General features: G+C 44.5%; 1 protein-coding gene across 5 annotated transcripts in view; it reads right to left on the reverse strand.

Moving 5' to 3' along the window:
- Positions 1 to 21514, reverse strand: part of col12a1a (collagen, type XII, alpha 1a) — a 52495-nt gene that overhangs the window by 29199 nt on the left and 1782 nt on the right. For 2 of the 5 annotated variants that reach the window (XM_026153104.1, XM_026153101.1), the window contains exons 1-17: positions 20820 to 21175; positions 19365 to 19470; positions 15846 to 15965; positions 15619 to 15762; positions 15103 to 15156; positions 13755 to 14018; positions 13501 to 13665; positions 13100 to 13273; positions 12706 to 12996; positions 12003 to 12605; positions 11263 to 11541; positions 10907 to 11182; positions 10544 to 10816; positions 6040 to 6309; positions 936 to 1202; positions 628 to 820; positions 395 to 519 (exon numbers count right to left, since the gene is read on the reverse strand). In XM_026153104.1, coding sequence (XP_026008889.1) covers positions 395 to 519; positions 628 to 820; positions 936 to 1202; positions 6040 to 6309; positions 10544 to 10816; positions 10907 to 11182; positions 11263 to 11541; positions 12003 to 12605; positions 12706 to 12996; positions 13100 to 13273; positions 13501 to 13665; positions 13755 to 14018; positions 15103 to 15156; positions 15619 to 15762; positions 15846 to 15965; positions 19365 to 19434 — 3568 coding nt within the window. In that variant the 5' untranslated portion in view covers positions 19435 to 19470; positions 20820 to 21175. Of the gene's footprint in view, positions 1 to 394; positions 520 to 627; positions 821 to 935; positions 1203 to 6039; positions 6310 to 10543; positions 10817 to 10906; positions 11183 to 11262; positions 11542 to 12002; positions 12606 to 12705; positions 12997 to 13099; positions 13274 to 13500; positions 13666 to 13754; positions 14019 to 15102; positions 15157 to 15618; positions 15763 to 15845; positions 15966 to 19364; positions 19471 to 20819; positions 21178 to 21514 lie in introns of those variants that run through there. The other 3 variants (XM_026153102.1, XM_026153103.1, XM_026153105.1) reach the window with 2 other exon arrangements.

Genomic DNA, 21514 nt, shown 5'->3' on the forward strand with positions numbered 1-21514 from the left:
ACGGCTCGTATCTCCGCTGGCTGGACTGGAAATAAAGAGCGGAAGCCCAAAGTGACACGGCGAAGAAAGCAGGGAAAGGGCAGGCAGATGGAGTTGCCATTACATCTGTTATTTCGTGAGACAATTCGCTTTAAAGAAAGGTATTCAGCTTTTATGTGGCTTGGATTTACAGAGGGGTTTTTCCCCAAACAAAAATGTAATATGTGACACACTCTCCGATGTTTGACAGAGAAACAAAACATACTGGAGACACTGACTTAAACAGGACGACAGATACAGTAACAGAATGACTAAGACGTTTTCATTTGTTTTTGCATAGAACGTGCTCTGCGCCTTCTCTTATTCTTACAATGACCGTGTGCAATGTACATCACATATATGTGGGTAATATTACTTGGCTTGTCAAAATTTGGAGGATCAGGTGCGTCAGAGTAGGTGGTGTACTCCTCTCCAGCCAACGGCATGCTCTCCCCTCCTTCAAACATACCGAACACACTCACTGTGTATTTGGTACCAGCTCTGTCAACCCAAAAAACAACTTTCATTACAAAATATGCAGGAGAACATAGTCCAAAGTCCAAACGAGTCTGATAATAAACCGTAAAAACACGAAAAAGTGGGACAAACCTGAGTTCTTCCAGCACCACAGTGTTATCATAGGGACCAACCAGAAGTTGCCCCAGGTCGATGTCATCCTCCACTGGGTGGTAAGTGACTTTGTAGCCCCTAACGTCACCGGGAGCGTGGTCCCAGGTTACACGGAAACTGGTCTTGGTGGGCTCTGAAGTCTGGAGGTTCCTCGGGCCTTTGTAAGGTGTTACTGGAGGGGAAGGAATACACAGACTGATCGGGGCAGATGTGGAGGGTCTTTAACGACTTTATAATAGCCTGGATTTACAGTGTCATGATGTGTAGTGAACAGCGGGCCAACCTACATGTAGTTCCTTCCCCTTGCCTTGCTTTGCCTTCTCCGGAGCGATAAACGGGCACCACAGTGATGTCATAAGTGGTGAGAGGGGTAAGGCGTCTCAGCACAGTGGTGGTAGTGCCACCGGGCACTTTGGCCGCCAGCTGGCGCCCTCCTGCCTGTGGTTTGTAAGTGACGCGGTAGTTGACGACGTTTCCAGGTGCCGGCTGCCATGTCACCTTCATGGACTTCTCCGTCTCCTCTGAGACGACGATCGATCTGCCAGCAGCTGAAACTGCAACGAAGGAACAAATATCAGAGAGAAACGATGGATAGATGGCCCCGGGGGAATAAAATCACCAAGGCTTTCCTGCTGCTAAGGAAACGGCGCAGTCAGCTACCTCGCAGTAGCTTTCATCGGCTCATTTTCCACGCGTCTGAATACAAACCTACTCACTTTAAACAGATGCAAAGTTACATGATTGATTGTGTTTAATAGGTGGTTTTGGGCGCCAAACTTTGATGTCTTGCCGTGACATCTTGAGGAAATTCTTTGTGTGTCTGTTGAGTGCTTCTTACTTTCCCTGCAGGAAGGGCAAGTGTGGGCAAGTGTGAATTCTGACCACGCTCATTCGCGTGGTCACGTGGAAGCAAGATGGCGCCGGTGTGCATGGCTGACCGTCTCCGACCACGTCTTCGCCTTGGCGTTGTACTTCTCGTTGTTTTATCTTTGGTTTTATGTTCTCTAGGTGATTGTACACTAATAACTTATGACAGAGACACGCTCCTGAATCTTCGGTTTTCCTGTTCTCAACGACCTGACTGCCTTGGGACCGTCGGTGCCGCTATCCCCCTGATGCCTGTCTCCCCTACCTATGTGACCTATCCTCCTCTTCCCATGCTCCGTAGGAAACGCCTCAGGAAACGGGGTAGGAGGAGCGGCGTCCGTGTCCGCGTTAAGGCTTATATCAGAGCCATGGCTATGGACTTCCCTTCTACAAGCCGTGAGCTATCCTGTTTCTTCCACTATCTCAGCAGCCACTCTGCGGCTAGATTGCTAACCCACCGTTGGATTTGCTCCGTCGGCCTTCAAACCTACCCTGCTCGCCCAGTGGCTTACCACTCTGCCCGATTTTGGATAACACCGCCTGGCCGCGGTGTTCAACATAACAACCTTTGCTCCTTGCGACGGGCTACTACTAAGGTCCTGGCCCCCCGGATTCGGTTGGCCTTATTTAATGTCAGGTCTCTTTCAAATAAGGCCTTCCTCCTAAATGACTTTTTTCTCACCTCGGGACTGGATGTCCTATTTCTAACGGAGACCTGGACTTCTCCGGGTGAGTTCATCCCCTTCTCTGAGCTTCTGCCTCCTGACTCTGCCTTCTTTAGCTCACCTAGGCTAACTGGTAGAGGTGGTGGCTTAGCCTCGGTTTTCAATAATAAACATGATGCACGGCTGCTATCCTCTCCAACCTATTCCAGTTTTGAAGTTCAGCTATTGGAACTGACGGGCTCTCGGACCACTTTGTGTGTCGTGGTCTATCGTCCGCCTAAATATCATAAGATGTTTATCTCTGAATTTGCTGATTTTTTGGGATCCGTTCTTTTTAAATATGATTCTGTTATTGTTTCTGGAGATTTTAACATTCATGTCTGCTGTATGAATGACCAATTGGCTAAAGACTTTCTTGTGCTGACTGATTCTTTTAATCTTATTCAGTGGGTGAATGAGCCTACCCATGTTCAAGGCCACACCCTTGATTTGGTTTTTTCATTCAATGTGGACATTTGCATTAAGGAAATCAGGAATACTGGTCTCTCTGATCATTCCCCGGTCATCTTCGATGTAGACCTGGGTGATACTGGACAATACCTAAACTCTCCTCTTTATCCTACGCGCACTATTAATGCTAATACTGTGGTCAACTTTATTACGTCTTTTGTTAACTCCCCATTTAGTATGCTGGATTGTTCTTCCCCACACACACTTGAGAACTCTACTAATACTCTTTTTACCACCTGTTCCTCGATTCTTAACATTGTTGCACCCATCGAAATGAAACGCCCTAGAACTTTCTCACAATGCTGGTTAAATGATTCTGTTCGTGCCCTACGACGTATATGTCGGCGTGATGAGAGGAAGTGGAGGAGTGATAGATTTCAGTCTTCTTATGATATTTTACGTATTAGCCGCTCGAAGTTCCAAACTGCTGCCAGAACGGCTAAAGCGGCTTTTCTCTCTAAAATTATTACCACTAATGGTGATAATCCACGAATTCTATTTAAAATTTTTAACTCTGTGGTGAACCCCCGTCTCTCTATGCCACTGCTGTCTTCCCCGGGTCTTTGTGGAAAATTCTCAAACTATTTTTTAGATAAAGTTTTATCCCTTAGATCTACTCTTCCTCTGGTGACTGATTGTATGTCTACTCCTGATTGTTCGGCCACTTTTTATCAATTTGAACCCGTTTCTCTCTCCACTCTGAAGCGTCTAATTGATAAATTGAACAATACTAACTGTGTACATGATGCTCTCCCATCCCGTATTGTTAAGGATTGTTTCAGTGTAATTGGACCTTGTTTATTGTCCATATTGAACTTCTCCTTGCTTTCTGGCTATGTACCTTCAGCTCTCAAGCATGCCATAATCCAACCTGTTCTAAAAAAAAGGAACCTTGAGCTTAGTGATTTTGCCAATTTTAGGCCAATTTCTAAGCTTCCCTTTCTGGCTAAAATACTTGAGAAGGTGGTTCTGCTCCAACTGCAGACCTACCTTGATGAGAATAATATAAATGATAAATTTCAATCGGCCTTCAAACAACATCACAGCACAGAATCAGCATTGCTTCGTGTTTTCAATGATCTCCTACTAATGGCTGACAACGGACGCCCCTCAGTCTTAGTGCTTTTGGATCTATCATCGGCATTTGACATGGTTGACCATAATATCTTATTAGCGAGACTTGAGCACACTGTAGGCATCAAGGGCGCTGCCCTGGATTGGTTTAAATCCTATCTCTCCAATCGGCTCTCTACGGTACATCTGGCTACATCCTCTTCCTCGGCTGTACCTGTTTGCTGTGGTGTCCCCCAGGGATCTGTGCTGGGCCCTACCCTTTTCTCATTATACTTGCTTCCTTTAAGTGCCATCTTTGAGAAATACCATATTGCTTATCACTATTATGCAGATGATATCCAGCTCTATTTTGAGCTAAACGACGATCTTGCTCTGTCTCTGAATAGCCTCCGAGAATGCATGTCTGAGGCCAAGAAGTGGTTGTTGTCGAATTCTCTTATCCTTAATGAGAAGAAAACCGAGATTATGATTTTTGGTAGTAATGCCCTTCGTGCCAAACTCCGGGATGCCTTTGGTTTTCTTAGTTGTTCTCTCTCTGATACTGTCAGGAATCTGGGTGTCTTATTTGACAGCTCCTTTTCACTTGACAAACAAGTGTCTGCTGTTGTCAGATCTAGTTTTTACCAGCTTCGTCTTATCTCTAAGGCTAGGCGCTATATCCCGCATAAAGATCTCGAAAAGCTCATCCACGCCTTTGTAACGTCGAGGCTAGACTATTGTAATTCACTTTATTGTGGTCTCCACTCTTCCCTTTTACAGAGATTACAGACAGTTCAGAATGCTGCAGCTCGCATTCTAACTAAAACCAGCAAGTTTGCCCACATTACTCCTGTCCTTGCCGATCTGCACTGGTTGCCTGTCAAATATCGTATTCAATTTAAAATTTTGTTGTTTACTTTTAAAATTACTAACAACACTGCACCCAGCTACCTTAAGGACCTTTTAAACCCTTATGCTCCTGCTAGGGCTTTAAGGTCATCGTCACAGTTACTGCTGGCTCAGCCCAGATCTCGATCGTTTGCTCTTGTTGCACCTGTGCTGTGGAACAATCTCCCGATTGGCATCCGGGCATCTGATTCTATTCATTCTTTTAAATCACAGCTTAAAACATATCTTTTTAAACTTGCCTTCTCCACCTTTTAATTGCTGGTTTGTTTGTTTGTTTGTTTGGTTGCTGTGACCTATTGACCTCTTGTATTAATTCCCTCCTATCTTTCTATTGGTGTCTTTTATTATGGTGGTACAGCTTTTATCTTGCTATTACCCATGTGCTGTAGTCATTCTTATTGGTAGCTTTTATCTATGAACATAACTCGTTATTTTTATTTATCCGTTATCAATGTTTGAACCTTTTATTGTTTTATGTAAAGCACTTTGGTATGCCCAAGGCTTTTAAATGTGCTCTATAAATAAAGATTGTTGTTGTTGTTGTTGAATTGTCAGAGGATTTGAAATGGGCTGAGGAAAATATTCAGAGCCCTCTGCATCGGTGGGAGCACGTTTATTAATGGAAAAGGGAAGCACATCCAAGTTAGCTGCGTGTCGCTTCGGCCCAGGGAGGTTCTAGATAGGATGGTTGTATTTGGTGGGTATGCCCCCTCTCCTGCTTGCCAGAATCAATAAACAATAATAGTGTTTGGAAATCTTTTTCCTTGAAATCTTTTTTACTAACTCTTGAACTAAAATCCTCCCAACTGGTGCAAGTTTCTGCACAATATGCATGAGTGAGGCCTATCTGCTCTGGATCTCCCATGAAAATTCGTGCAGGTGTCCTGGACATGACATCACCTCTGCACACATATATAACATACATGCACAGCCTCGAAGACGTGCGTGTGAAGTCTCCAGATTCGTTACTGCTCAGGCGAATGGCATCAGCTATGACGTTATCTCTGAGCTCAACAGAATGAACTGAGCAGTAAGCGCTGATGACAGCTCCCTTTTTCTACAGCTTACAAAATACCACTTTCAACACTATTTTTTCCTGGACCACTTTTAAGCCTGCGTCACTGACCCAGAAAGCTCAGTGATGATGCTCCTGGACCGTATTTGGAGTTTAACAGATGCAAGAAGCCCTAAGGCTTTGTTTGTGTTTTAGGTGGGGGGAAATATCTGAAGGTCCCTTTGTGTCTTCTGTGGTTTTATGGCTGTACGGTGACATCACACATACTTAGCTTCACACTTTCTAGGCATGACCGAGATGAAGTCTTCAGACTTCACACAGAAAGCCTATGAAGAAAGCGAAACAGACCAAGAAAAAAGAAGAGTAACTTACCATCTGTGGTTTCTTCTCCAACCAATGCCTGGCCCGTTCCATGGCCGTAGACGGCAAACACAGACACCTCGTAGCGTGTCTCTGGGGTGAGACCCTGCAAAACTGTGGTGGTGCTGCTTCCTGGTATTACTGCTTCCCCAGACTCCGTAGTGAACAGAGACTTGTACGTGACCCTGTACTGACGAACGTTACCCGGGGCCGCGGTCCAAGACACGGCAAAACTGGTGTCTGTGACGTCACTGGTCACCAAGTCTCTGGGTGAGCCGAGCTCTGGGGGATGGATTCAAAGGCAGAAGTAGATCAGACATAGAAGTTTGTTTTGAGTTGGTTCAGTACTTTATATTTGGGCTGAGATGCTGTTAGTACTGCTAATGCAGACATATAAAGATCTGACGAAAGGGACGGAATGAACAATGGCGGTGATAAACCACCAGACATCACTCATCTGTCTCCACCTTAACCCCTGAGGATGTGTTTGAGCACCCACAGTTTTCTCCCTTCATAATAAGAGACGGTTGGAAAAACTTCTGCAGAACTAATCACATATCCTCAGCACCTCTCCTGACAGCTCTTTAATTTTCCATTGAAGCAGAGGAAACCCGATCCAGAAATGTGCGCTCGCTACAATTGCAGATGCTGTGCTCGCCGTTTTTCTCCTTCACTCTCTTTTCCTAGGAGACTGTCATGAGAGGAGAAAGCTGCAGAAAAGGCAGGGAAGGGAACTTTGCGGTGGCGTCTCGCAACGCACGGCCAGCGCACGCCTGGCTGAGAGGGACGCTCGTGTTGAGACGGCTCTTCAATCTGGCCGCCATATAGAGGAGCTGGATATCTCACAGGAGGATGAGGATGAGCTGCCACGCACAGCCTCCCACACAACCTCCGGGATCCTGATCCTCATTCAAACACCTAACCCACTGCGGGCGAGCAGAGCAGAGCTGACCAGCTGGGTGGTCCCACTCAAACCTCATCTATCAAACCTCACCAAATGAGATTTAATAAAAGCAAAAATGCAGTTGAAAAGAATGTAATGGAACAGAAAAGTCCTATAAATGAAATGCATGATGATTTCAGGCCCTGCGACTTATCCAGTCTGGCTGAATTGGAAAGCGAACGGAAGTAACGGCACCGGGCGTGCCTGCCAAGCAGAAATCTGCACCTTGAGAGCAAAGAGAGGAGGCACTTGTCAAGCGCAACGGCCACGGCCACAAATTAATGAAGAGTTCCAGATTTATGGATACCATGAAAACAGCGTGGACCGCTCATAAATACCCAGATTGTTCCATCAAAAGAATTATCTTTGCCAAGCAGATGAACTTGACTGACTTTACCGGCTGTACGTGAACCAACGGTGGAAAAAAAAAAAAAAAAAAAATCACAACATAATGGTTTCTGCAGACAGCGGCTCACTTTTCATCAGCACTTGCAGACAAGCTATAGAGAAGGGGAAACACATGCTCCAGTCCAAGCAAAACCTCTACAGCAATGCAAAAAAACAAGTTTCACTTCTTTTCTGCACAGTTTGTAGTTCAGTGCTTGGTTACAAAACACATGTTTAGATCTTGTTGCATTGTTTACAGTGCCACCTATCAAAATAGAACAATTATAGCCGCCTCTATATAACACCCCACCCGCCTCCTGAGCATCCTACCCTTCAAGGCGAGGAACTCTCAAATTAAGATCTGGAACGAGGGTGGCTCACAAAATAACAGTAAGGCCTCACCCATGTCTAGAAAACCGCATATGACACAACAGAAGATCATCTGAGAGATTTCCTGCAGGGCATGTGCCGACATAACCTTCACATCTGCAGCCAACGACGTCTAAAGCTCGAAAATATAAATGACTGCAGACGGCACTTGAAAGAAATCAGTCGTGCCAGCAGGCAAGAGAAATTCAGGGGAAACACGACTAACCTGCCAGCACTGTCCTAATCGTTTTACGCAGCTACATAGACTCAGGTGGGTCACTGTATATATTACCTGACTAGACTGAGCACGCTTGCTTTCTCTGCAAACTCCTTCAAAATCACATCGGGAAATACATTGTGCCATCTCAGCACTGGCAGCCAGGTTCAAGCTTCCTTCGCTTTATTGCTCTTGGTCAGCTAAGACGTACACGTGGGCCACGAAGATCAAGCCTTCAGTGTCTGTCAGCCAGGGTTGCCTGTCCCTAGTCTTTTTACCTCAAAGGACCTTTTACAGTGGTAGAAAAAAATATGTGGCACGCCAAAGAGTCTGGCACTGCACAAAATTCATTAAAGGGATAGGTTAGAGGAAACCGAGCCAAAGTGCTACAACCTCACCTGGTGCCGAGCTTTTGTGCAAGTCAAAGCTCGAAAGTCCTTCATGGCATAAACACATCAGAGGTGTCATGCAGGTAGTTAAGCATTTGATAAATGAGGGGTTGAACGTTTGACCTCTTAGGGAAGAAACAGCCCTTTATCCCACCAGGTCACCCTGAGGCATTGTGGTTCACATTTTCAAGTACCCTGTTTTCCCTCTGCCTTTCTCTCTGCCCCTGCCTGTCCTTTGCCCCACCCTGGAGGAAGATGAACAGACGGCTCTCCCTGAGACGAGACAGACAGCTCACCCAGCTTTCAGGGTCCTCTTAGGTAACATCTTCCACATGCCGACTAACACTCCCACTCCTTAAGTAAATAGTTAGTGTATAATATCCACATTTAACACATTGATGTAAGCATTCTGTGTCACACCTTCTCTCTGCTCCCACTCGTTTCAGGATGATTTAATTCTGCTCTGCTCAAGGCTTCTGTATTGTCTACCATCCTCTGTTGGCCGTGAGAGAGGCCTTTGTGCGAGCCACTTTCTTCCAGTTCTTGCCTACATGGACTTCACAGAGTGGGTCACTCAAAAAGAGTGGCACACAATGAGATCAGTGTTTAGGCATGCTGATATCATGACAGCTTAATAAAAAATGCCTAAACAGAGTGCTTTGTCATGGAGCTTTTTCCTGTGGGGGTGTGGGGCTGACTGCACAGATTTGACTGGGCTCTCCGGTCAGTGTGGGAACAGCAAGAAATAAAGACGAGACCACTTTTCATCCACATTTTTATGGTCACCGAAATTTACACAAAAATGCTTTGTTGAAGTTGTAAATTCAAGACGGAAATTTAGTTAATTTTTTGCACTCGAGTCTTCTTATTCAACCTGCACTGGGAAGCCTATTAAAAGCAGATATATCCAGCACGCAGGACCTCGCCAGTGGTTTCAATGTAACAACATAATTGTAAAGACCAAGAAATGTACTCTTTAATATGTCCAAGGGCTTAAATTGCTTTCAGAGAAGACTCTGATTCAAATGAGGCACAACTTAGATGTGATGAAAAACAGCCACCGTGCCATTTTCGTCTTGGCACTCGACAAGATGAAGAAAACACAGTCCCACTTTTTCTATTACTGCAAAATTCATTCTCTGATCTTTAACTACCCAAAAAGGACTCATAAGTGAAATCGGCCAAGTCTACTTTCTTTTTTGCCCTTTTATTAACAGTTTGGCCAAAACAACAGCAGACTTTATCTCTTCACACATTATTGAGATTCAAATTATTGTCCGTTTAAACCACAATTTGGGCCAGAACAGCTAGCTCCCCAATAAAACTGAATGCACAACTAATAAAATTCCTGATTTTATAAACAGAATTTGCAATCAGTAGCAATTACTGACAGAGAGACAGCCCCGCTGAGCGACTCTAACACAATCATTCGCGTGTCATAGAGATGCAAAGGTCTCAGCAGGCGAGCATATGCCTCTCAAAGTCAGTTCCAAGTCATTCCATAGGTTTACAAGCATTCCACACCCACTCATTTCCATCTTACTGCCTTCATGGGTGGCAAAGTCACCCCGAGCTAGGAGTCCAGCCCGTTCTCACTCCTGAGGCGTAATATGCTGATGATTTGTCAAGTCCTGAGGCGTTCCTGAGGAACACGAAAGGTGACCACCCGCGTTCTTATGCTACGCGCCGGGTTACGGATGAAATCCAGTAGAATGACACTCCCGTGGTATTCCAGCCCTAACCTTAACCCTAACCAGCACTTTAATGACGTTTTAAACAGATTTAAGTAAAACGAACATACATGTGTAGATTGATTCCAAACGGTTCTCATGTTTCCTCATTTTTCAGATCTCGTAACATAGAGACGTGTTGGGTGCTCGGAAGCGTAATATATCGATGATTTGTCACGTAGCGTGAAATATTACGCTTTAGGAGTGAGGACGTGTCGGGGAGTCTGTGGTAAAAGAACGCTTACACATTCCATATTTTTCACACCAACCTTCCAAACTACTACACAACTTTCACTTTATTGGTGCAGGGACCTTTAGAGGACAGGAAACAAGTTCCCAAATGCGTGTAGTTTCACAATAGGGGGCCTGTTAAGCTGGAAATACTAAGCACATCTACAAAGCATGCTGCAAACACTGGAAATAAACATGATCCGACTGTGCTTCAAAGGCTTTAAAGTACCAATATGGCAGCGTCTCTTACCTTCTAAGGTGGTTCCGGTGCCCAGGAGAGGATCGCCCAAACCAGAAGAATAGCGAGCGCTGACAAACAGCTCATACTCAGTGGCTGGCTGGAGGTTCTTCAGTACAGCCTGGGTGGTGTCTCCTTTGACAGAGATCTCCTTCCTCTCACCTCCCTCAGCAGGTTTGAAGGCAATGCGGTATTGAAGAACATTGCCAGGAGCAGACCTCCACGCCAGTTTCATCGTAGATATTGTTTCATCGAAGACACGCAGGTCACGGGGAGAGCCGCGGACTGAAAACAGATCAAAATGCATCATTTCTCAAAATTCACATTTCTCAAAACTTCAGTTTGACAATAGTGTCAGCAGTTGTCCTCGCTCACCCTCCTTGGTGGTTCCATCCACCTGCATCTCGCTTCCAAGGCCGGATGCGTACTCAGCAGACACAGACACACGGTAGGTAGTGATGGGGAAGAGCTCCTGGAGGACTATGGTGGTCTCTGGGCCAAGGGTCTGAGCCTCCAGTATCTCTCCTGTGCCGCTCAGCGGGACGTAGGACAGGCGGTATCTGATCACTGAACCCGGCGCGGCTTGCCACGACACCTTGAAACTGTTGGTTGTTTCTTCTGTCACTCGTAGATTTCTTACAGCTCCTTGTTCTGAGAAGAAAAACGCAACTCTTAGATGCTCAGTGTTTTTATTTTGATTACATTCTGTTAAATTCAGGTAAATCTCTTACCTTCGAGAGTTGTCTCTTCACCCGTCAAAGGGAAACTGTCTCCTTTATCATACTGAGCAAAGACATTGACTTCATAGGTGGTGAGGGGATAAAGATGGGGAAGGACAGCTGTGTTGGTATCGCCGGGCAAAGCCAGGGAAATGTAGTCTCCGGTGACATCTTCCGCCTTGCGGAAACGTAGCAGGTAAGACAAGACATTGGCAAGAGGAGGTACCCAGGTGGCACGGAAGCTTCGGGAGGTAATTTCAGAAAAGCGCAAATCGCTCGGTGGAAGCAAACCTGAAAATCAAAGAGGTAGTCAGGTAGTTAGAGCCTCACCTGCACGTGACTTTTATAAAGCTACTGTAGTTTAACAAATATGGATTTCAAAAGTTGAGATCTTGAAGCACTGGACGGCACACTGGCTGATTGTCGAGTGTTTTGGGCTGCAGCTCTCGGTATCACTCGAGCTCATTCAAGAGGCACGTCCGTGGTTTTTGTGGTATGTTTATTGGCAACTCTGATGAAATGATTCAATTTTGCCATGTCTGACAGCAATTTACAAAATATGTTTCTCTGTTTAGCTTTTCCATGACTGCTCTGGCTATTTGCCACTACGTCAGCGGCTAAAAATGCAGTCACATTTCAGGGTCTAATATCCTGTGGACCAGTGTGAAGGTGCTAACACATGGAAACCATCAGAAAGAGAAGTAAATCTGAGCTCCAGATCATAGTAAAGGAGTTGATCTTCTTCTACTTACTTCTCTTTTTGATGTTGAGCAGCTCCTGTTCAATCCTCAGACAGATGGACTGAGTCAGCTCCTTAGAGATCCTCTGAAAAGCGTCAAAGTCCTCCACCTCATACACATGGGTGTCAGCCGGTGGATTAGCGATGGCCTCCAGCTCTGATCTCACCGCATCCTTCACGCCAACAGCAAATATTTCCACATCAATATTCCTCAGTTTGGTGGCCGCATCCCTAAAAGAGTCTGACGACTTTCCGTCTGTGATCAGGACCATGACGCGGGGGATGTTCTGTCTCGCTCCACGAGCTGGGACGAAGATCTTCTCCCTGACGTAAGTCATGGCCCTGCCGGTGTTAGTGGAACCGCCGCGGTAGGGGAAGGTGCGCACAGCTCTGACGACAGCGTTAATGTCATGGTGAGTGTTGAGGGCAAACTCGGTGTATGTGTCGCGACTGTACTGGACCAAGCTAATCTGGATTTTGTTTGGTCCGATGTCAAAGGAGTTGACCAGAACCTCCAGGAAGGCACGGACTTTTGCAAAGTTTTGTAATCCGATACTGTACGAGCCATCGACCAGCAGGACTACATCGGCCTGCACATCCACTCCCAGTGAGCACTCTTGAAAAAGACAGGAAACCAAGTCACATGACTGCCTGTGATTCATTCACGAGTACATCAAACTTAAAAGCTGACCACACATGACAGCAAACCACCTCACCTGTTGACACCTTGACAGGCTGCGTCTTCTCCAGTTCAACGATGGGTTCACTGGGAGTCAGACCTTTGAGTGCGTACAGGCTGATTTCATACTCGGTCTCGGGGGAAAGGTCACGGACGTTGACGGATGTCTGTCCAGCCCCAATGTACAGCTCTTGGCGTTTCATGCCGGGCAGCATGGGATTGAGGGTTAGCTTGTAGCCCGTGATTTCACCCAGAGACGGGGCCCACGTCACCCTCATTGACTTGGATGAAACTTCTGTGACCTCCAAGTTGGAGGCTGGCTCCACCACTGTGGGAGGCATCAAAGTAAACAAGATGCTGCACATCAGTATACTGTAACAGCATTTTAGATGAATCCTGCATGGGCATGTATTAAATATCACTTGACTCACTCTCCTCTCCGCTGACCAGAATGTTCAGCTGCTCGTCAACACCGGAGCACACTTGTGTTATGATCTCTTTCTGGACCTCCTGGATCATGTCAAAGTTGGGCACATTGTACACGTGTTTGCTGTGAGGCGTGGAGGCTATTTCCCTGAGCTCATCCTCATCTGCTCCTTTGATACCTGTGAAGGAAAAACAGTAACTCATGTGTTAGGACTGTCTGCTTTACAGATGTGATTTAGGGCATTGCTTATGTTAGGCAATACAACAGTTTGACTTTTACTGGGGCAAAACTGCATCTTAAAACGAGCCATCGATGGAAAATCAAATGGTTTCTGAGAACAGGCAGACTTTCACATGGGAAAGCACAAATCAGAAAGGAAAAAAAACACTGAATAATAAACCATACCTAGGACAAATATTTCCACTCCAATGTTCCTAAGTCTTCTAGCATGCGCCTCCACTGGGTCTTGGGATTTTCCATCAGTGATGATCATGGCTACCTTTGGAAAAGCTTTCCTGGATCCAGCTGCCTCAGTGAAAATGTTTCTCACCAGGTACTCTATGGCATCGCCTTTAAAAAGAAGTTCATGTGTATTTTTAAGTCCTCGCTCGCAATCAGGTTAAAAAACGCGATTCAAAGCCTCCTGATAAACATCGTACCTGTCATGGTATTTCCTCCTTTATACGGAAGTGAGTTGATAGCTTGGAGCAGGTCTCCTCTCCTGGTGTAACGAGTGAGGGGGAACTCTGTACGAGTGTCTGAGCTGTACTGAACCACCGCCACACGGGTTTTGTCCTCGCCAATGTCAAAGGCCCCTGCCAGCGAGCCGATAAAGCTCCGGATGTGTTTGAAGTTTTCTCTTCCTACACTCCAAGAGCCGTCCACCAGGAAAACCAAGTCGGCTATCGCACTGACCGAACACTCTGAGGACAGACGGCGGACAGGAAAGACCGTCAATCAGGAGAACAGTCGATGAGAGAATGAATAAACACACTTTAACTGATTCGTATTAGGAATGGATTGGCTTTCAACTTTTGGTGAACGATGGGGTTAAAATCTCAGAAAGCAGAAAACTACATTCTTTACATCTCACGGTGATATTTTAAATCATGGCATTTCTTCTGTCCGTCTGAATAAAATAAAATCTTTGACAGGTAGTTGGACGACTGAGAGATGTGCATTCTTGCATCAAAGGAACTCTGAGCCATTGCCAAAAGTGGGCTGGTGCAGTTATTCCAGCAGACTGAGGCAAAAATGTGCCTTTGTAGACTAAATATTCAGCAGAAATTCCACTGGTAATATCTACTTTTAAACACTGAGATCCTCAAGCTTTTAAATCACAGATGCAACAGAACATTTAAGTTGAAATGCTAATTGGCAGGGCTTATGTGGATGGACTTTAATCCTCGCTCCCTGCACTCTCATTGACTCTAAATGCGATTCCTCCTGTCTCACATGAAACATTCAGAAAAAGGCATCTTCAGTCAAAATGCTCTGACTTAATGTTTCAGAGGATCTGCACTCATGGTTGCAGTTTCCAATCATCATATGAGGGAAAAGTGAGCACGTCTGCCCATCAGTCACCACGGACAGTTTGAATAAGCTGAGGAAAGTTTGCAATGGCGACGCTTGATCAAAGCTGAACTCGTACCTCAGACCTGCCTCCTGCTCCTTTCCCCTCCAAAATCGTTCTCCTTAAGGGTTGAAGCTGAGAGCTCAAGGGAGCTTTTCTCTTGCAGCTTCAAGCCTTCCTTTACTTTTTTTTCTTCCTAATTCTAACCAGGCTGCTGGTTAGAATTAAAGGAACCAATGTGCCTTTCCACTCGCTGCCAAAACCCTGTCTGTCTACCCAGTTAGAACCCAGTAAGATGCCTGACCAAATTATTCCATGGGAAAAATATTATGATGACAGTCAAAAAGGAAAAAATACATTTTAAAAGTTCGGAAAGCCCTGCGAAGGGTCGGGTGTGTTTGGATTTTGGCCGACACTGCAGTAAGCATACTCACTGATTGCATCTGCCTGTGGCCTCCTGACTCGTCCGCTGCTGTTACTGGACTGGACTGAAACACAGGAAACACTCGGTGAGTTAGCGCCGCACATTGAAGCCTCACTGTGTACTTTTTCACAGCGGAAAAAGGCAAGAAAATCAACACATCATAAAAGCAGCTCCGTACACACACAAACGCTGCATTAACTACAAACAGCGAGCAATTCAAGAGTCGGTAAACAGATGTGATTTTTCCCTTTCCTAGATTTTTTATGGCTGGATGGAAATGCTATTACTTGACTTTTACTAGCATATTATATGATTAAATTCTCTCCGTGTTGCCGAGGGAGTAAATGCTTTGTATCAGTGAACATAATTCAGAGGTTTCAATAGCCAGCAAGGAAAAGTGATTTCCTGATGTCCTGAATTCACATCAGGACACAATAAGAACATTATAGAGCGTAAAAACATACACTTACTTTTTAAAAACCTGTTTTTCACTGAAAAATATGTTTATAAAGCATAATCAACTCACTGGTCAGTTGTCCAAAGATGGGGATGCTCTCCTCTGAGCCATAATAGGAGCTTATTGACACAGAGTAGTCCAAGTCAGGGGTCAGGTCAGTGAGCGATGTCATAGTGGCAGATGCATCTAGGGTAAAGTCTCTGGTCGGTTCATCTATGAGGAGCAAAGCAGGAAGTTAGAAAGCTGCTAGGGTTTCAAAGCGTTTGTAGTGTCAGCACACCAACACACGCACTGACCTCCATCCGGCACTTGCACTTGTATTTTGAAGCCCTCTATCGTTGCCGAGGGTCTCATCCACGACATTTCCACTGTATTCTCATTTAGAATGTGAAATTTCAAGTTTGAGGGCGGCTCCACTGCAAATAAGAGACGAAACGCTGTTAAAACACAAGACGCGTGTGACCGTGGGCGTATTTCTGATCAAATGAAATAAAAGGGCATCTTTGATTAAACATTCACATTAATCCCAACGACAAACACTTCGTGGCTGAAGCGGACTTGTTCGTTGTTGGGGCCAAACACACAACACGTCCCTCTGTGAGGGTGACAGGTGAGCAACACGTGACAATGGAAAAGTGTGAGAAGCCATTTTGGAGCAAAATGGCGCTTGTTTGAGTTGCCCAGCCGAGACGGCCCGGCAACTCAAGCACTGGCATACACGTCAGTCTGTGCACGAATCCACGCAAACGCCACTAAAGTGCAGACACTGAGTGAACCATCCAACACATGCTAAGTGCAGTTACAACGCATGCCCCACATATTAAACTGCCTTTATGATGGAGCCGAGCTCAGAGTAACAAACACAACAGTGACTTCATTCTTAAGTTACCGATTATACAATGGAATCAACGATGCCATGTAGCTGTTGGAGTGACAAAATGAACACCATATGTTATATACACAACGTATATAAACATATCTGAGGGACAAAAAAAATACTTTGTTTATTTGCTTACGACTCTTTACAAAAGCGTGTGGCACACATCCATTGCAAACCTTTCAAAAAGAATACACAATTCGTCACCGGCGACTCTTGTGTACTTTTTCCAGCAGCAGCATAAATGCACAAGAAGGTGTGAGAGAACAAGACTTCCTCAGACAACCAAATGTGCTTTTACAGAGAAAGGTGTACATGTAAAATAAATATGAGAAGACATATACAGTGTGAGAAGACCGCAGGCCTTTACATGGAGCTGACTTGATGACAACATCATGCAGTGTGTACATGAGAAAGTTGTTTGACTCAACAACTTTGACCGGCTGGACATTAGTTTCCATGTACAGAGACAGAGATGACAAACATATTTTAGAATGATATTCTTTCTTACGTCTTTAGGCTGCAGGCAGGCAGAGTGTTAACGTTTGAGTACGTGAGTACCACACATGCATTAAAGTCACATCAGAGTATTTCAGGAACTAGCAGCAAACTTCTGACTGCGCTTCTGTCAACCAGGTTAACCACTGTTAGAGTCGGGTCACGGTATGGGTGTTAGTTCATATTTTGTGAGCTCATCTTTCAGTTACTTCTCATGTAATCATGCAGCTCCGAAAGTCTTTTCACTCAGTAAATTAGTGTCAACAACACAAAACTCGAGCAATTAATCAAATTAATTGCCGTGAGGTTAATGAGGTTAGCGCAACCAATCTTATGTGGTCCTCTGGTGCGGGTCCTCGTTTGTCCGTGTAGTGGCGGGGACGCGAACATGCATAAGATGCCACGGCATGCGGTACTGGGTGCATGCTTCATAAGAATATCATTGTAAAATATACTATGAGGAGGAAGCCATAGCTTGGGACACACTGAGTGCACAGGCAGATGACAAAGAGGAGCCCACCAAATATTTAAAAACTGGCATTGGAGGATCACCAACCTGGCATCTCAACTCAAGGAGCCCCGGTGGACCATGTTGCCCCTGATTTCTCCACGAGTACTCATCTCCAACACCAAAACGGTACGGGTGTATAGTGTGTGTTGGTACTTGGGTGTGGATGAGTTGGGGAGGAGTAGTGAGTAGCACAGCGTGGACGATGAGTGGAAAATTCAGCTGCAGGATGCGCCTGCCGCTCCCACGTTTGTTCATGGCGAGCTTGTCTGAGCATCTTGTTTTGATTTGCTACAATTCCTTTCACCGCATGTCTGTCTGCTCTAAAAAAAATGTAGCTGAGGAACAAATGTGGTTTTGTCAAAATAATCGCGGGTAGGTTATTTGGACTTTGCGGTTGTGTTTGTTATATGGACGTCTGTCCCATCAGCTCATAATAAAGGACACTTCTGTCTTCCAGGGGCCAGAATCTGGCTCCCGTTGTGTTACCTCAGTCTCCAGCAGTCAGCCAGCCAACCAGCTATCCTGACCTGAGCTGCTGCCAATAGGAGAGACCAAGAAGAGGAGGAAAGAACACTGACTCTCCCAAAGAGGCAGGACAGATGCCAAAGTAATTCCACAGCCTGTGCTGACATTAAACATTACTGCATATTAACTTTCCATATGTCCTGCAACTCAGCATTTTCACAAATGCCCGCAAAGAAGCTCGAGAAAGGCTCTTTGTCTTTGAGCTGTCTGAGGATTAATTGGCTATTCTCCTATTTCATCTTTCCACTCGGTTAGCGGAGATACCCGAGCGCAGACTCCTCTGCCGTGCGAGAGCAGGATTTCATACCCCCTCTCTATGTGTCATTATTTTGGACTGAGATGTTTGAATATTTAATTACATTAAGTCATTTTCTGTCAGAACTACTCCTGCTACAACCGATTCCTAACCGTTGATGATGTTTTACATCATGTCGCATGTGGAGCGAAATCATTTAGTTTCTACTGAAACTGTAACGTAGAAGCGTGAAATCAGTGTTGGGAAGGAAAAAGCCAGACACTCGAGTTTTAATCACTTGCATTTTTCTTGCACAGATCCACTTCTGTCCACTAAATGACTCTACTCCAGTACTGATGCACTTTTCACATTTCTATTTATTATTAAAACTGAAATGACTGTATTCTACTTTATCTTTTGTGCTTTTGCTGTCATGCACAATAATCTAATGTTTTAACAGCTGTTAGAACCACTGCAAAAGAAATTTGCATATGTTTTAGGATCTTTCTGCACCTTTAGTGTAATGATGATAACATTTATGTAAGCCAGATTAATCGGTGCGTAACTACCTGGTTTGGGCCATCTTCCCATTTTTGCTTTGGAAAAAGTGTAAAACGGAAATAGCAAAAACTGTGCTAAAACATTTATAGGGAAACATTAACCACAAAATGCCTTTTGTTACACTTGTAGTCTGTGCCTCGCTGTTTAATACATTCAGTTAGAAACTGGAAATTAAATAAACTTTAGTGTGCACGGTTTCTCACATGTCCCAAATGTGGATGAGAAACTTGCTCGTGCATTATTGGTTTAAAACTCCTAAATTACAGTTTAATTCCAAGTGAGTGGGATCTGGATTTGGAGTTCACATCAAAGCAAACAATGAGTCCTGATAGATACATTGGGAAAATATGCCACTACTGAGGAATAAAAGCATGACAGACATCAAGGAATCAGTCACATAGTCAACATATCATACATATGAAATAAGATTAACTTTATTCAGTCAGTACAAACAGTTCATGTTTGGTTGTGATGAATCGCTCACATTAATTCCAGTAGCTTCAATAAGGAGTGGAGATAAGAGGTAAAAATAGAAAAGGAGGAGATAAAGACTGGACAGAGTTGAATAGTGTGTGTGGGGAGAGTGAGGCCAGATGCTTTGTATTTACCTTGAGCATCTATGGAGGACAACAGGGCCGCCAGGAAGGCAGCCGTGGCCAGAGACAGCCCTATCTTCATGTTTGGCTCTAAAGGGTCAGCAGCGCATCAAAAAGTCTGCAGACAACAACAAAAAAGGACATTTGCACATCTCAGCTCACTTTTACACTGTGGTGTAAAGGCATCAGCTTTACACCTAACGTAGAGCTGCGTCTAAAGCGTGACCTGAGAGCCTTTACAATTAGACAGCGTGCACGCAGTTCTCCCTGGATCGTGTTTCTTTGAATATAAATCTAGATAAATAACTTTAATTAGTCAGTCATCGCTTTCAGTCCCGACACAAAAAAAAAACTGCTGGATCCACCTAGACTCCTTTACACAACCAACCACACCTTGTTGCCTTCAGTTGACTCCCATGGCCTGAGGGAGCACTTTTCTTACCACTGAATGAAGCTCTGCAGTTATTCAGTAATAAGAGAATGAAAGAAATATCCAACACATGCAATTCAGTTTTGATTTTCCAGTGCATAAACTGGAAAATGGATGCGTTTCTGGTTGTTTGCTGACTTTGGCAGCTTGCTGTGCGGATCATTACATCCAGCATAGACTCGCTGGTTCTCGTTCACATAACACCTACGGGGATGAAGACTGGATGATTAATTTTAAATCATGCTTTTTATTTGTTTTTGTTTCTAATGTCTCTGTAAAGCACTTTGAATCACCTTGTTGTTGAATTGTGCTATACAAATAAACTTGCCTTGCCTTGGAGGACCTCATAGTATCACTAAGTCTGTGATATCACGGGCTACTCTGTGATGATTCATTTTCATGTATATGAAAATATATTACTCCTCTATCCTTCCCTAAATCTTCACTATGATCCTAAGGGTTCCCTTGGGAAAAGAGAAAAAAAAAAAAATCACAGAAGCAAAAATTTGTTTTTAATACATTCATTTCCTGTTGCAGATTTACTTGGATGTGATTAATTTGCATTTTTGACATTATTTTATTATTATAAACTCATGAGTCGCCCTCACACGGGACACTTCAGGCTGAACTCGAGTTCTTTAAACTTAACCGCAGGCTGTGCGCTCCGCCTGGTGCACATGTGAGGACACTGCAGCCCTGGATCCAATCGGATATCTTGGATCATATAAAACACAAATATTAGGCTAAATCTAAGTTACTACAGGCTTACCTGCCTCTCGCGGTGGCTGCATTTAAATCTGTTCAGCTCAACAACAAAAAATCGAGCTCTTATCTTAAATCTTCTAATCTCAGATCAACAACTCATTTCAAACTTCTATAATTTGCTTTAAGAGCATTCAGCTTGGTTTGGTGATCAAAGCGCATTCAACTGAAAAAGTGTGAATAAAAAATTTAAATATCGTATCGAAATTTTGTGAGGAAAAATAAAAGTTGATCTTTATAACGTAATTGTTAGAAATAAAAGTTTGTCTACTCACCTACTGAAGTTCCCCCAAAATTCTGAACGGACCAAACGTGAGCGCAGCCCGCTTGAAGCCTCCCCCCTCAGGAAAGTAAGAAATTTCAGGAGCTGCTCCTGGACCCCCTTTCCTCTCTCTCTAGCTACTGGAAGCTCCACCAGCAGATGTCCAAGAAAGGAAAGCCTCTTTCCAAGTGGGAAGAATCTTTCCACCATCGGCTACTTAATAAGGGGGGAGTTCCCAGCTCTCAATTTACCATCATATGGGCTTCTTACGAAAGCTCCGTCCTTCACTTGATGTATGTCCCCCGCTAAGACCGACCGGGTGTTCGGAAATTACATTTTTCCCAGCATTCGTTCGGTCTGGCGACGAGTTTCCAGCGCCAATTGTGACTTCACAGCAGGGGCACCTTTGGCCAGAGCGCACCGAGGGGAACTTTCTTATTTGCGCAATGAGCAACTTTATCCAGCTTATTTACACAGATGTCAGCTGAAATTAAAACTTCACCTTTTCATTTATAAACAATAATTTTTTTGTTGTCATTCTCCCCATAATGCGCTCAAGATGCTTAAAGAAACAAAAGCGAAATCACATCAGTCCGTTTGTCTTTCAAGTTTATTTAAACTATAAAGGACTGAGTTTAGTTGGCTTTTATTGGGGAAGCCCTGGATTTTGAGCAGCAGCTGCTCCTGAAACTGAGAGTCGAAGGTTTA

The sequence above is a fragment of the Astatotilapia calliptera genome, chromosome 19, assembly GCF_900246225.1.
Source record: "Astatotilapia calliptera chromosome 19, fAstCal1.2, whole genome shotgun sequence".
Lineage (NCBI taxonomy): Eukaryota > Metazoa > Chordata > Actinopteri > Cichliformes > Cichlidae > Astatotilapia > Astatotilapia calliptera.